This window comes from Dendrobates tinctorius, unplaced genomic scaffold (genome assembly GCF_039654945.1).
Source record: "Dendrobates tinctorius isolate UK_male_01 unplaced genomic scaffold, ASM3965494v1 ptg000201l, whole genome shotgun sequence".
Lineage (NCBI taxonomy): Eukaryota > Metazoa > Chordata > Amphibia > Anura > Dendrobatidae > Dendrobates > Dendrobates tinctorius.
Genome location: NW_027361868.1, coordinates 17,814,920 through 17,830,544, shown reverse-complemented (window position 1 = coordinate 17,830,544; position 15,625 = coordinate 17,814,920). Strand labels below are relative to the sequence as shown.

Sequence of the window (15,625 nt, the reverse complement as noted above, 5' to 3'; positions counted from 1 at the left end):
ACAGCAGCCTCAGCAATGAATGACGCCGTTCCATAGTGATGCATGCCACATTGCTGCATCCTGGCAGATTGTAAGTGTCTAATGTACGACAATCAGTTCTGATGAAGGTCCACTTACTAGATTCGAAACATTAAAACTAATTGGTTTGTCATTTAAAAAGAATTTATTTAATAAAGTGCATGGAGTTCCTTACTTTCATATACTGTATGACATACAGTATAAGGCCTCTTTCACACTTCAGTTATTTGCATCAGTTAAAATCCGCCAAAAAGGCAGACAAGCGGATCTGTTCTCAACTGATGTGAACGGATGGCACAGGATCCGTTTTTAGACGGATCCTGAAAATGAGGAAATTACCGCTGGACGGGAAAGAGAGAGAGAGAGTGAGTTGTTTTCTCCGGCACCCAGACAGATTTTGGGGTTAATTCAGTGTCTGGAGGATCCGCCGGCCAAAAAAACGTTGCAAGCTCCGTTTGGAAATCTTTGAGGATGTTGACGGACACTAACATTGTGGCGGATCCTCAAAAAAAACGGATGCAACGGACGGCAATCAGTCAGGATCCGCCAACAATGAAAGTCAATGGGCAAAAAAACGGATCCGCAAAGAAAAATGGCGGATCCGTTTTTTTTCAAAATTGGCGGATCTTGACTGATTGTAAAAAACGGAAGTGTGAAAGAGTCCTAAGTGTTTTGAATTTATCGAAAATGCAAATGCTTATTTCTAGTTTTTTTTTTTTTTCGTGGTTTTCCAGATGTTTTATGGCGGAAAATGACATGCCAGTGTAAAGAGATTTGTAAGCCATGCCAAGCTTCTCTGGGAAATTAAATATGCATATTGCCTCATGACAGAGGAAGAGGATGTAAACTCTAGTGTCACCTATTGGAAGTATCAATCCTAGAAGTCAATAGCAACCGTCTAATGAACCTTACCCACGCGACTTGGGATAAAAGCCAAACCAGAATCTCAATTTGCAGACACGTGTTTCGGGGTGTTGCCCCTCCTCAGTGCAAAGCATGAGATGAGGATTTAACTGTATGAGAGAGCAACCTCTGACTAGGGTCTAATGGTTAATGCTTCTCCTTGTGGAGAGTGACATGCCAATGGAAGGAGACTTATAGACCGTGCAATGCTCCTCTTGGGAAATTAAATATACAATTTGCCTCTTCAGAGAGGAAGAGGATTCTTTCATGTTCCTGGGGATTTCTTTTCCACCAAATGTTTTTTCCTCTCTCATCATTCTCAGAATATGTAAAACACATGTTTTTATTGAAGACAAATATTCTTGTAGGCACGATGAGAATTAACAAAGTTGTCAAACTTGGCAGCTGCCGTCAAATGTTATGAGTATGACAGCAGAAAACCCGGCAAATAAATGAAACACCAATACAGCTATCTGTGGGAATTAAAGATTGAAAATATGCCGTCTCAGCAGACCAAGGCAAGATAAGCATTGTGAACTGATTACGAGCGCTGAGAGGTACTATAGAGGACGCCTTTGTCCTTCGACATAAAAATTCTCTGCTCTCTACGCACAGTGTCACTTAAGTTCAGTTCTTGTGCCAATTAGAATTCCTAATACTTGGGCGAAAGAATTTTTGTACTAAACATCCAGTAACTAGCAGCCACTCAAGGACACCATGTGTAGAACAAGGACACAAAGGCCTGAAATGTGGTTTGTTGGTCTTGGCAAGAAAGCTCATCATGGCCTTCTGTTTATTTTATGCCTTTGAGCAAATTACATGTGGAATGAGTGTAGAAGGTTATTTGATGGAACTATCCAAATATGATCTATAGTTCTTGCACAATGCCACCAAACACGTGCTTAGCAGAAGCATCCTCCATCAGCTGGCTTTTACCTGAGGTGTAGCTTGAAAAATCCCACTCTCCCCCGGCCATCCACCTTGCCTCATCTATTATGTATAGTGAAAGTGAGATTTATTAAGATACATGCAGCAAAATTGTTGTGCTAAAAGTTGCTCGAAATTTAGGTTTTTTTTTTTTTTTTTTTGTACATTACAGAATAGGGAGAATTTATCAAGATTGGCGTTTTGTACTCCAGTCTTATACCTCTAGAGCGCTGAACAAAGGTGCGCTAAATATGCTAAGAATGTACAAGTCCTGTGCCAGAAGATGATAGCTACACCATACGCTGGCCTAGAGTTCAGATGACATACGTTATAGTAATTCTGCCATGTGGTGGCAGGCCACATCCCCTTTTCATATTCTCCACCTCTTTCAGGTGTGTCTGTTTCCTCTCTCTTCCCATTTCTCTTCTCTCCACTGTCCTCTCTCCTCACTCCCTCTCCCCTCTTTTTCTCCGCTTTCTCCCTTCGTTCTCCCCTTTCTCCCTTTATTCTCCCCTTTCTCCTCTCCACCCTCTCGTCTCACTTCCCACTTTTTCACCTCCCTCTCCTCTTTGTCCCCTTTCTCTTCCTTCTCTCTGCTCCCTCTCTCCTCTTTCCTCACACTTATTTCCCTCTCTCTCCTCACTGTCCTCTTATCTCTCCCTCCACTCCTCCATTTCTTCTTTTTTCTCTCTTCTCTTTTACCTCTACCATCCCCATCTTTTTCCTCCAAGTTCTCTCTCTCCTCTTCTATTCTTCCTCTCTTCTATTTCCCTTTCTCCTTTACTACATCCCTCCCTTCTCGGTCTCCTCAGCCTCTCTCTACCCTCTCTTCATGCTCTGTTTTTCATTGAACCTGGCCTAACATATGATTAATACAAATCCAGATGATGTTTTCCAGTGACTTTTAGCACTGCAGAGGTCTGTTTTTGTCTGAAGAATTGTCTGTTTTTTTTTGCTAAAAGTCTGCAGTCACTATGAGTGACTGCAAACTTGTGAAACCTCACATCAGGAGCTGGCAGACATGTGACCGCAAGTAATTTGCATACTGCTGGCCACATTCCGACTAGACTGTATCTGTCCCTGCTTAATACACTGGCTTTGAGCAAGGTCGCGCCCATCTAGTCGACACATGACTGCTTGTATGCAAATCACCTACTTGCGGTCATGTTTCCAGCACCGTAGTTTCATCACGCAATGTGATTCACAAGTCTGCCGTCACATACAGTGACTGTAGACTTGTAGCTCAAGGTCAAATAACCCCTGTAACCAGCATTACTCAAATGCCCCTGTTACAATGAAGAGGTGAACAACAGGTAAAACCTGTAATCTACACATTTTTTCACTTCTTGGGGGAATTATTTTGTTACAAATATTTGTAAATAATAATTATAATAAGAAAAAGTTATAAAAGTATAATTAACCGCCATCCCCCACCCAAAAAAAACCCATTTATTTTAGTGTAAACCACATTTACTGTATATACATAAAAAAAAAAAGACAAAACACCACTTGCTGTGTAATGCTGCAGATGCAGGACTCACATCCTCAGCTCAGTCAGCCTGACTGATAGTTGTATTTTTTCTTACATCTATGAATGGATGTTGTACAAAAAAGAATTTCCAAACCTTGCTATAATACTTTTGCTAAGAAAATTATTTTGCGGACCAATTTTTTTTTTTTTTTTGCATCTTTAAGTTATTTTTATGGTTATTTGCTGGTTTTAATTTAAGACCACAAGTACATTATGTTCTTATTACTTTAGATACGTAGTTTTTTTTTGGTAGGGGTGGTAAATGTGTTATTTCTTTGTAGACCACTAAAAGGTTTTATCTACTATTGGCTCTCATGGCTTTTTCTAAGGGATTCATATCTGAGTCTCTGACTACATCCAAACAGCAGACAGCTTGAGGAGCTGGGACAGTTTTACCTCTGTAGTTGTTTCTTCTGTCTTCCTCCTGCTCAATAATACACAGGAACCCATCTAACACTGCTTCATTTCTTACCATAACTATTAAGAAGGTAGCAGCATAGATATTTCTTGTATTTACTGTACATGCTGTACTCTTTCCCTACAAGCAAAGATATCTCACAGCTCAGAGCCAGGGAATCTCCCAAAGCTGCCCGGATAGTGAAGAGGCAGAATTCAGCCTCCTTTTTTTAAAGGACCATAGATTTTAATGATCATTTTCTTTTCTGTTTTGTCTAATTATAAATGAGAGATTATGGTGTTCATCAAATGAAAATACCTTTAAATCAATAATTATGGAATGTCTGGAGACCGCTTTTATAACTCATAGAAATGTTATTTTTTTTCCACCAAGGTTTTCTATTTCTGCCGTGGTGCTATTGAACTTTTCGAAATGAAAGCTTATTGGATCAGTTTGTGTTTTGCTTGCTCGGTCCATCAAACCAAGCTGAGAATATCCCTTACTAAACATATTTCTGGATGTAACTAATAAAAAGCAGGGCGTTTGCGCCGATCCACTCGAACCCATGTTTTTTATTATTGGAGGGGGCAATAGGTTTGTTTAAAAATTCCTTCAGGAACATATAACAGTATGTTTTGAGGTGCGGTGGTCTGTAAGTGCCTCCTGAATATTGTGACTACACGTCTCAATTCTGGGTTGTGTGTTTTTGAAAATAAAGTGCTTAAAGGCATCTGCAAGTCTTTTTCCCTCCGTGATATTTTGCTTTACCTGTTTTCTATTTACTTTAGGTGAGAAATTCCTCCACGCTTCTCTTCAGCACTCTGATTACAAGAATATTTGGAGTCAAAAGAGGAAAAGATGAGCGCTCCAAAAAAAACAGGTAAGCACCACTTGAAACGAGCATCACTTGTGAAAAACAATCTCTTGGCCAACACCAATTCGAAAAAGGTTTGCCGGCTTTCTGGGATTTATCTGCCGACTAATGTTACAAAGAAACTTCTCAACTTGTTTCTTACTTCCTACGCTTGCCAAGCTTAAAAAGCCGATTTCCAAATGTAATCGGCCCCTTACATCTTCTGTAGTAAAACAAAAAAAATATGGCATGTGCCAAACAGATGAAATGAATCACTGTCCGTGACACTCGTCTGCAGATAATTAGCGCTGCATAAGATGGAAGTAAATCTGATTCTACAGTGCGGACACAAAGTCATGGTGGCTGGCGTCGCCGTGAAGTGTTGGATTCCGTGTTTTGTAATGCTACTTAGTGCACACGGTGTAGTGTTTCTAGTCCGTTGCGCTGTAAGTAATCGCGGGTGACAAAGTGCTGGAACCTAGTCTGCTTTTGTTCGATTCAACTGTTGTAAATAAAATGTTCTAGGACCACCCAGTGGGGTGAGCACGCCATTATGTGGACTCTCGGCTCCAAGTCTGCACTGTAGGATTTGTTTTACGTTGCCTAGTTGGCCTGAAAATACTTTCACTGCAATCTTTAAAGGGAAACCTGACTGCTAATATATTCAGCCCGACCCACGGGCAGCATGTATCAGTTACTCGCTGTTTGATTTCAGCTGTGTATTCTTGAAAAATTGCAATATCTTAGAGAAAAGCACACTTTAAAAGCCGCACAGACTAGTCGGACAAGCGGATCACCGGAGTCGACCCTTGAGTGGCAGGTGTCTTCCTATACATGCAAGATCTGGTAGTGGGTAGAGAGAACCCATCAGGGATCTGTCTTTCAAACTAGTCACCTGTGTGGCTTGGTCGTTGGCGTCTTTGAAAGTATGTTTTTCCCTGGAATGCCACGGAGTTTCAGAGTCAAACTTGCCTTGCTGAAGTCATACAGCCAGTGGCTGATGCATGCTACCTTGGATTGGGCAGCATGCATCAGCTGTCAGGTGCCTTTTAAATTTTGAGCATTTTTATTTATATAGCCGCATCATATATTGCACAGTAAAATTATCATATTCTAAACAGTGAGATCAAAGGACAGAAGCCTTTTAGAACTGACACTCTACAGGAGAAAGGACCCTGTCCATAAGAGCTTACACTCTACAGGAGAGAGAGGACCCTGCACATAAGAACTTACACTCTGCCCATAAGAGCATACACTCTACAGGAGAGAGGACTCTGCCCTTAAGAGCTTACACTCTACAGGAGTCAGGACCCTACCCATAAGAGCTTACACTCTATAGGAGAGAGGTTGCTTTCCATAAGAGCTGACACTCTACAGAAGAGAGGACCCTGCCCATAAAAGCTTACACTCTACAGTAGAGAGAACCCTGCCCATAAGAGCTTATACTCTACAGCAGAGAGGACCCTGCACATAAGAGCTTACACTCTACAGAAGAGAGGACCCTGCCCATAAGAGCTTACACTCTACAGCAGAGAGGACCCTGCACATAAGAGCTATAAGAGCTTACACTCTACAGGAGAGAGGATCCTGCCCATAAGATCTTACACTCTACAGGAGAGAGGACCCTGCACATAAGAACTGACGTTCTACAGGAGAGAGGACCCTGGCCAAAGGAGTTTACAGTTCTAATGATATTGGAGACTTGACTTTATATGTATATGATGCTAACGTAAGCTAGAGAGCAAGCCCCTTAAAGCTTCTATTTAAAGTGGTTGTCTGAGCGAATGGAAAAGCTCAATGGTCTCTTGCAGCTGTAAAAAATAACAAAATATGATGCTCACTAGCACTCACCCGTGATTGCCTGCAGTGGTTATAGTACTCCAGCAGAACACCATCGGATGACACACTGCCAAGCAGGAAACCTAAGCCCTGTGTAACCCTAGAGCTAGGCCCTGGATAGGGAGGGGGTGGGGTGAGCACTTGTGAGTCCCCACTAATAACGAAAGACCATAAAGGAGACAAAGAGAGAGAAACTTAGCTTGAGCAGACTTCAGAGAGAGAACACCAAACATCCTCCCAGACCAACAGAGAGGAAGTTAGCTGACAGCTACAGTTCCAATCCTTTACAAGGGAAAAATTGAATGACCGGCGGCTTCCTGAAGCAGACAGGGAGTCTATAAACACCCAGGTCCATGTGCGTCAACTAGAGCTGGAGTGAGGTTGCCGCTGGGTCGAACAGTCAGAAGAATTAAGAAGGCGTCTGCAGTGCCAATAACAGAGACCTCCTACAGCCAGATGTAGGACGACTGTCTGTTGCAACTCACACACCCGTGACAGTTGGCTTGTTTTTGGCTGGACAAGTTGTATATAATGACACCATTCATTTTACCATACAATGCACTGGAAAATAGAAATAAATTCCAAGTGGAGAGAAATGGTGAAAAAAAAAAATGCAATTCCACCATTGTTTTTGGGGTTTTGTTATTGCATTAGTTTTACTGTAAAAATGAATTGATAATATGAATATCAAGTTCAGTAATACTACAGCGATACTAAACACATATGTTCTAAAAAGGTTTAAAGGGTTAGTCTTCAACCGTGTGGAAAAAAATAAAATTTAGACAAATTTGGTATTTTAGATTTTTTTTTTTATAGTTTATTACAAATTTCCTTCATTTGGGAAAGTCTCAAATGATGGATGAAACAAAAACCTTTGGATAATGCGAACCACTCTCACAATGTCGAGCCAACCTAAAAATGATGAGGACTGACAAAAAGTAGCATAAGATGGCACAAAAAAAATAATGAATTTGGGGCCAACATAAAAATGCATAATAAAGCGCAAAATAAAATGGAAAAAGAATGAGGAATTGGGGCCATAGTTCTTTCTATTGTCAGAGCTTGTCCCTATTTAATACTGCTTGTGATTTTGGGCAGCAAGAACCTACTGACTAATACTCTGAAACTGAAGAATTGGAAACCAACTAGTCTAATTTCCTATTATTTATCCAACGCTTTTCCTTGGTAGCCAACTTCTCTGAGAAGCCATAGATCATTCATTGCATGGTGCACTTTAGGCTGATCTTTCAGGGCAAGACCAAGTAATTCTGCATGTGGATAGATCCATTCTTTGGAGCTGGCACATTATTCTGATAGAACGTCCTTTGAAACTCAAAACACTATAGAGATCTTGGGTCTTCGAGGTTTTTCCGCTTTTGATTGTAATTACAAGATATTCGTTTGGGTCACAAGTTTAGAGCAATATTTAGAATCCACGGTCGTGCCCAGGACGGGAAGAATGTGTCCTCTGACTTCTTTTAATATGATTTGAGCTGCCAGGTTAAACAGTCCCAAGGACGCCCACCAATAGTCGTATGGGGAACCTGAGACAAATCCTTATGTGCCGATCCTTGAATGAAGTATTATAGTGATAAAAATAAAAAAGAATACACTGCTTTATGAAAGACAAGCCGTCCTGTCATATATATAGTCCACTGACCATACATAAAAGAATTGAGTGTTTAATGTCTGAAAGGGCCACATTTGTTTCACTCCTCGCCTGGAACGTCTCGTATCTCATTGATTTTTATCACAATAAATAGCATGATCCTCCTGAACTGTGAAAGAGGCTTTTTTTTTTCTGGATGTTGCATGAAATGTAATGAAATGCTTGAGAGTGGAGTCAACTTTCACGTCTAGAGTCCGATGTGGTTCACGATGAGTTCATGGTAGGTGCCCCACAGATATTCACGTCAAGCAGAATTCAGCGGCCAGACCAGATTGTCGTCTATTATCCCTATTACAGTGGGTACGGAAAGTATTCAGACCCCTATAAATTTTTCACTCTTTGTTTCATTGCAGCCATTTGGTAAATTCAAAAAAGGTTCTTTTTTTTTTTAATATACACTCTGCAGCCCATCTTGACTTAAAAAAACAGAAATGTAGAAGTTTTTGCAAATTTATTAAAAAAGAAAAACTGAAATATCACATGGTCATAAGTATTCAGACCCTTTGCTCAGACACTCATATTTAGGTCACATGCTGTCCATTTCCTTGTGATACTGCTTGAGATGGTTCTATTCCTTCATTGCAGTCCAGCTGTGTTTAATTAAACTGATAGGACTTGATTTGTAAAGGCACACACCTGTCTATATAAGACCTCACAGTGCATGTCAGACCAGATGAGAATCATGAGATCAAAGGAGCTCAGAGACAGAACTGTGGCAAGGCACAGATCTGGCCAAGGTTGCAAAAGAATTTCTGCAGTACTCAAGATTCCTAAGTGCACAGTGGCCTCCATAATCCTTAAATGGAAGAAGTTTGGGACCACCAGAAGTCTTTCTAGACCTGGCCGTCCAGCCAAACTGAGCAGTTGTGGGAGAAGAGCCTTGGTGAGAGAGGTAAAGAAGAACCCCAATATCACTGTGGTTGAGTTCCACAGATGCAGTAGGGAGATGGGGGGGGGGAAAGTTCCACAAAGTCAACTATCACTGCAGCCCTCCACCAGTCGGGCCGTTATGGCTGTTTTTTTCAGCTGCAGGAACAGGACTACTTGTTGTAATTGAAGGAAACAAGAATGTGGTCAAGTACAGAGATATCCTGGATGAAAACCTCTTCCAGAGTGCTCTGGACCTCAGACTTGGCTGAAGGTTCACCTTCCAACAAGACAATCACCCTAAGCACACAGCTAAAATAACAAAGGAGTGGCTTCAGAACAACTCTGTGACCATTCTTGACTGGCCCAGCCAGAGCCCTGACCTAAACCCAATTGAGCATCTCTTGAGAGACCTGAAAATGGCTGTCCACCAACATTCACCATCCAACCTGATGGAACTGGAGAGGCAAGGAAAAGTGGCAAAGGATCCCCAAATTCAGGCGTGAAAAACTTGTTGCATCATTCCCAAGAAGACTCATGGCTGTACTAGCTCAAAGGGGGGCTTCTACACAATACTGAGACAACTGTATCAATATTCGATCCAAAACTAATTTATGTGCCAATCACTACAATACCAAACCCGTCTGTCCCACCATAGTTGCAAATGCAGGAGAACAGAAACAGCACAAATTGAGAATACTATAAAAACAATTTTATTAATCTAAATAATTAAAATACCATACAATTAAACAAACTGATTAGGCCTGTTTCACACTTCCGTTTTTGTGTCCGCCAAACGGATCCGTTTCCGTTTTTTTGACGGAAACTGATGCAAACGGATCCGTTTTTTTAAAACCGGATCCGTTTTTTTGACGGATCCGCAGTAACCGTAATGGAAGTCTATGGGACAAAAAAAACGGATCCTGCAAAAAATGGCGGATCCGTTTTTTTACGGAAAACAACGGATTTTGACGGATTTGAAAAAACGGAAGTGTGAAACAGGCCTTAACCTCCGCTGTGGGACACAATAAAGGCTATGTACTCCTTTAACCACACAATTTATGCATAGATGGAGATCATGAAGATGTAAATTTAGTCAGAGAATATATATATATATATATACAGTGGGGCAAAAAAGTATTTAGTCAGTCAGCAATAGTGCAAGTTCCACCACTTAAAAAGATAAGAGGCGTCTGTAATTTACATCATAGGTAGACCTCAACTATGGGAGACAAACTGAGAAAAAAAAATCCAGAAAATCACATTGTCTGTTTTTTTTTTTCATTTTATTTGCATATTATGGTGGAAAATAAGTATTTGGTCAGAAACAAAATTTCATCTCAATACTTTGTGACCTATCCTTTGTTGGCAATGACAGAGGTCAAACGTTTTCTGTAAGTCTTCACAAGGTTGCCACACACTGTTGTTGGTATGTTGGCCCATTCCTCCATGCAGATCTCCTCTAGAGCAGTGATGTTTTTGGCTTTTCGCTTGGCAACACGGACTTTCAACTCCCTCCAAAGGTTTTCTATAGGGTTGAGATCTGGAGACTGGCTAGGCCACTCCAGGACCTTGAAATGCTTCTTACGAAGCCACTCCTTCGTTGCCCTGGCGGTGTGCTTTGGATCATTGTCATGTTGAAAGACCCAGCCACGTTTCATCTTCAATGCCCTTGCTGATGGAAGGAGGTTTGCACTCAAAATCTCACGATACATGGCCCCATTCATTCTTTCATGTACCCGGATCAGTCGTCCTGGCCCCTTTGCAGAGAAACAGCCCCAAAGCATGATGTTTCCACCACCATGCTTTACAGTAGGTATGGTGTTTGATGGATGCAACTCAGTATTCTTTTTCCTCCAAACACGGCAAGTTGTGTTTCTACCAAACAGTTCCAGTTTGGTTTCATCAGACCATAGGACATTCTCCCAAAACTCCTCTGGATCATCCAAATGCTCTCTAGCAAACTTCAGACGGGCCCGGACATGTACAGGCTTAAGCAGTGGGACACGTCTGGCACTGCAGGATCTGAGTCCATGGTGGCGTAGTGTGTTACTTATGGTAGGCCTTGTTACATTGGTCCCAGCTCTCTGCAGTTCATTCACTAGGTCCCCCCGCGTGGTTCTGGGATTTTTGCTCACCGTTCTTGTGATCATTCTGACCCCACGGGGTGGGATTTTGCGTGGAGCACCAGATCGAGGGAGATTATCAGTGGTCTTGTATGTCTTCCATTTTCTAATTATTGCTCCCACAGTTGATTTCTTCACTCCAAGCTGGTTGGCTATTGCAGATTCAGTCTTCCCAGCCTGGTGCAGGGCTACAATTTTGTTTCTGGTGTCCTTTGACAGCTCCTTGGTCTTCACCATAGAGGAGTTTGGAGTCAGACTGTTTGAGGGTGTGCACAGGTGTCTTTTTATACTGATAACAAGTTTAAACAGGTGCCATTACTACAGGTAATGAGTGGAGGAAAGAGGAGACTCTTAAAGAAGAAGTTACAGGTCTGTGAGAGCCAGAAATCTTGATTGCTTGTTTCTGACCAAATACTTATTTTCCACCATAATATGCAAATAAAATGAAAAAAAAAACAGACAATGTGATTTTCTGGATTTTTTTTTCTCAGTTTGTCTCCCATAGTTGAGGTCTACCTATGATGTAAATTACAGACGCCTCTCATCTTTTTAAGTGGTGGAACTTGCACTATTGCTGACTGACTAAATACTTTTTTGCCCCACTGTGTGTGTGTATATATATATATATATATATATATATACAAATCCCCCTGAACGCTGAGTATATAATTAACATAATAAAGTCCGCCCTACAATGAAAGAATAGCAAGTGGCCCGGCAATATGCCATAGCCTTTAAATGCCGCTTACAGCAAGAGCGTCACCGCACTGAGGGCCCCCTGAGGAAGAGGACAAGACGCGCGTCGGGGTGAGGGACATGCGGCATACACTACCCCCCCCCCCAGCTTTCAGGGGCATTTGGCCACATATATATAGAGTCTAACTAAACTTACATCTTCATGATCTCCATCTATGCATAAATTGTGTGTTTAAAGGAGTACATAGCCTTTAAGGTTAATCAGTTTGTTTAATTGTGTGGTATTTTAATTATTTAGATTAATAAAATAATGCTTTTATAGTATTCTCAATTTGTGCTGTTTCTGATCAATACTGAAGCAGGCTGAATATATGTGGAGATTCCCTAACAAACAGGCATTCCTCACATGTATTCAAGCTGTCTAGCAGTCGCAAATCATGCAGCTGTGTCGACGGAAATTAAATCTCCGAGCACGCCAAAATACTCGGAGGACACCCAAGCATGCTCGGGAAAACCTGAGTACTCGCTCATCACTAGACACAATATATGCCCGGCCAAATGTGGAAAACGATCATCAGCTCCAGGGGAACACCATTCAACACTTCTTAGTGACATCTCCTCCTGCTTGACTGACAATCATTATGATGCTATTTGACTTCTGGCAAAGTTGCCATCAGTCAAGCAGGAGGAAACTGCACTCTGCAGGGAATAGAGCTGGAGTGACAGAGGCTTCAGATCTACCATAGCTCTTCAGCCTCATTTGCATATTCAACCGCTGATATCTCAGTATCAGAGCAACGGACTAGTCATGTAAAGGTAATCCTAAACTTGGCTTTGAAAGAGCTACATGGACATATAATTAGTTTGGAGGTGAAATCTTGCTGACTTTATCGTGAGTTGTCCTGCTTCTTGTAGATCCCAAACGAAAGGCTGTCCTCTACTAATTCCGAATAAGTTGTAGCTCGTTTGAAGATATTTTGTCTACCAAACGTTTCCTTTAAGACAGAACATTTCCAGTAGATGCAACCAACCCCAGCATTGCATTTATTATGGTGTTGAACTCTTTAGCGGCTTGCTGCTGCCTTTTTATTTCTTCGATCATGGGCAGGTTTTCCGTGAAGCCTCCAGCGGATGCTGTGTCTGATATATTATTTATGAGCGTTGATATTACCATAGTTCTCTGCACATTTACGGCTAGAGCATGCTTGTATCTGCACACAGTTAATCATCAGCTCGGTTGCCACAGAGGGCTTCTCTGGAAGGATCCATGTGTTGATTGATATACACATACAAATGCGAACGCTAATAATGTAGATCTACGGAAAACCAATTGTACCCGCTACAGGGCCAGACTGGGACAAAAAAACTATATACACTCACTGGCCACTTTATTAGGTACACCTGTCCAACTGTGTGTTAAGACTTAATTTCTAATCAGCCAATCACATGGCGGCAACTCAGTGCATTTAGGCATGTAGACATGGTCAAGACAATCTCCTGCAGTTCAAACCGAGCATCAGTATGGGGAAGAAAGGTGATTTGAGTGCCTTTGAACGTGGCATGATTGTTGGTGCCAGAAGGGCTGGTCTGAGAATTTCAGAAACTGCTGATCTACTGGGATTTTCACGCACAACCATCTCTAGGGTTTACAGAGAATGGTCCGAAAAAGAAAAAAAATCCAGTGAGCGGCAGTTCTGTGGCCGGAAATGCCATGTTGATGCCAGAGGTCAGAGGAGAATGGGCAGACTGGTTCGAGCTGATAGAAAGGCAACAGTGACTCAAATTGCCACCCGTTACAACCAAGGTAGGCAGAAGAGCATCTCTGAACGCACAGTGCGTCGAACTTTGAGGCAGATGGGCTACAGCAGCAGAAGACCACACCGGGTACCACTCCTCTCAGCTAAGAACAGGAAACTGAGGCTAAAATTTGCACAAGCTCATCGAAATTGGACAGTAGAAGATTGGAAAAACGTTGCCTGGTCTGATGAGTCTCGATTTCTGCTGCGACATTCGGATGGTAGGGTCAGAATTTGGCGTAAACAACATGAAAGCATGGATCCATCCTGCCTTGTATCAACGGTTCAGGCTGGTGGTGGTGGTGTCATGGTGTGGGGAATTTTTTCTGGGCACTCTTTGGGCCCCTTGGTACCAATTGAGCATCGTTGCAACGCCACAGCCTACCTGAGTATTGTTGCTGACCATGTCCATCCCTTTATGACCACAATGTACCCAACATCTGATGGCTACTTTCAGCAGGATAATGCGCCATGTCATAAAGCTCGAATCATCTCAGATTGGTTTCTTGAACATGACAATGAGTTTACTGTACTCAAATGGCCTCCTCAGTCACCAGATCTCAATCCAATAGAGCATCTTTGGGATGTGGTGGAACGGGAGATTCGCATCAGGGATGTGCAGCCGACAAATCTGCGCCAACTGTGTGATGCCATCATGTCAATATGGTCCAAAATCTCTGAGGAATGCTTCCAGCACCTTGTTGAATCTCTGCCACGAAGAATTGAGGCAGTTCTGAAGGCAAAAGGGGGTCCAACCCCTTACTAGCATGGTGTACCTAATAAAGTGGCCAGTGAGTGTATATCATAACTGAGCAGCACCAAATCTTAAGCAGTGGGTGGAAAGTTTCTAAGGAAACATACCCTTAAATCAAATGGATTTACAAAAAGAAAATAAGCAGCACACCGATTAAGTATGAAAAAAGTGAAGGACTCTATTAGCCCAAAGAGTCCTCCACTGTTTCCATATTTAATTGGTGTGCTTCTTATTTTCATACATAGTTAAAGCTGACACTGAGATTTACGCCATGTACATAGGAAAGAAGAAGTATGCATAACGCACACAGCTCCACACTACACACTGTGGTAAGGAATATAGAGTGGAGCTGTGTAGATACGATATAACGTAGAGATATGACAGTGTATATACTGTGGGGTCCACACTATATGCTATATACACAGCTCCATGCTATATAAACATCTGTACACTATATGCTATGTGTACACAACTCTACATTATGCACTATATTAAGACCGCATTACCCTATATACTAGATTATGATGTATACATCACATAGGAGACACACATATATCATATAGGAGACAACACGACTGCTGAATATACAGCTCTGGCAAATATTAAAAGACCACGGCAAAATGTTCAGTTTGTCTGATTTTTCTCTTTATTGGTATATTATTAAGTAAAATGTAAATTGCTTTTTTATTCTAATAAACTATTGACAACATGTCTTTGAATTTCCAAGCACTAAATTTTGTATTTATTTTCAGAAAATGAGAAATGGTCAAAATAACAAAAAAATGCAGTGCTTGCAGACCTCAAATAATGCTAAGAAAAAAAGTTCAAACAACAATACTAATGTTTTAACTTTGGAAGAGTTCAGAAATCAATATTTTGTGGAATAACCATGATTTTTAATCACAGCTTTGATGTGTCTTGGCATGCTTTCCACCCGTCTTTCACACTGCTTTTGAGTGATCTTATGCCACTCTTGGTACATCATTGTGTGATGGCTTGTGACTATCCATGTTCCTCTTGATTACATTCCTGAGGTTTTCAATGGGGTTCAGGTCTGGAGATTGGGCTGGCCATGGCAGGGATTTGATGTGGTGGTCCTTCATCCACACATTGATTGACCTAGCTGTGTGGCATGGCGCATTGTCCTGCTGGAAAAACCAGCCTCAGAGTTGGGGAACATTGCCTGAGCAGAAGGAATCAACTGTTTTTCCAGGATAACCTTGTATGTGGCTCGAGTCATACGTCCTTT

At 41.6% G+C, this 15,625-nt stretch overlaps 1 protein-coding gene across 1 annotated transcript in view; it reads left to right on the top strand.

The window, feature by feature from the left end:
* LOC141056974 (tRNA (32-2'-O)-methyltransferase regulator THADA-like) overlaps positions 1-15,625 on the top strand; it is a 541,174-nt gene that overhangs the window by 133,996 nt on the left and 391,553 nt on the right. The window contains exon 5 of the mRNA XM_073553454.1: positions 4,565-4,656. Within this exon, the coding sequence (XP_073409555.1) occupies positions 4,565-4,656 (92 nt within the window). The remainder of the gene's footprint in view (positions 1-4,564; positions 4,657-15,625) is intronic.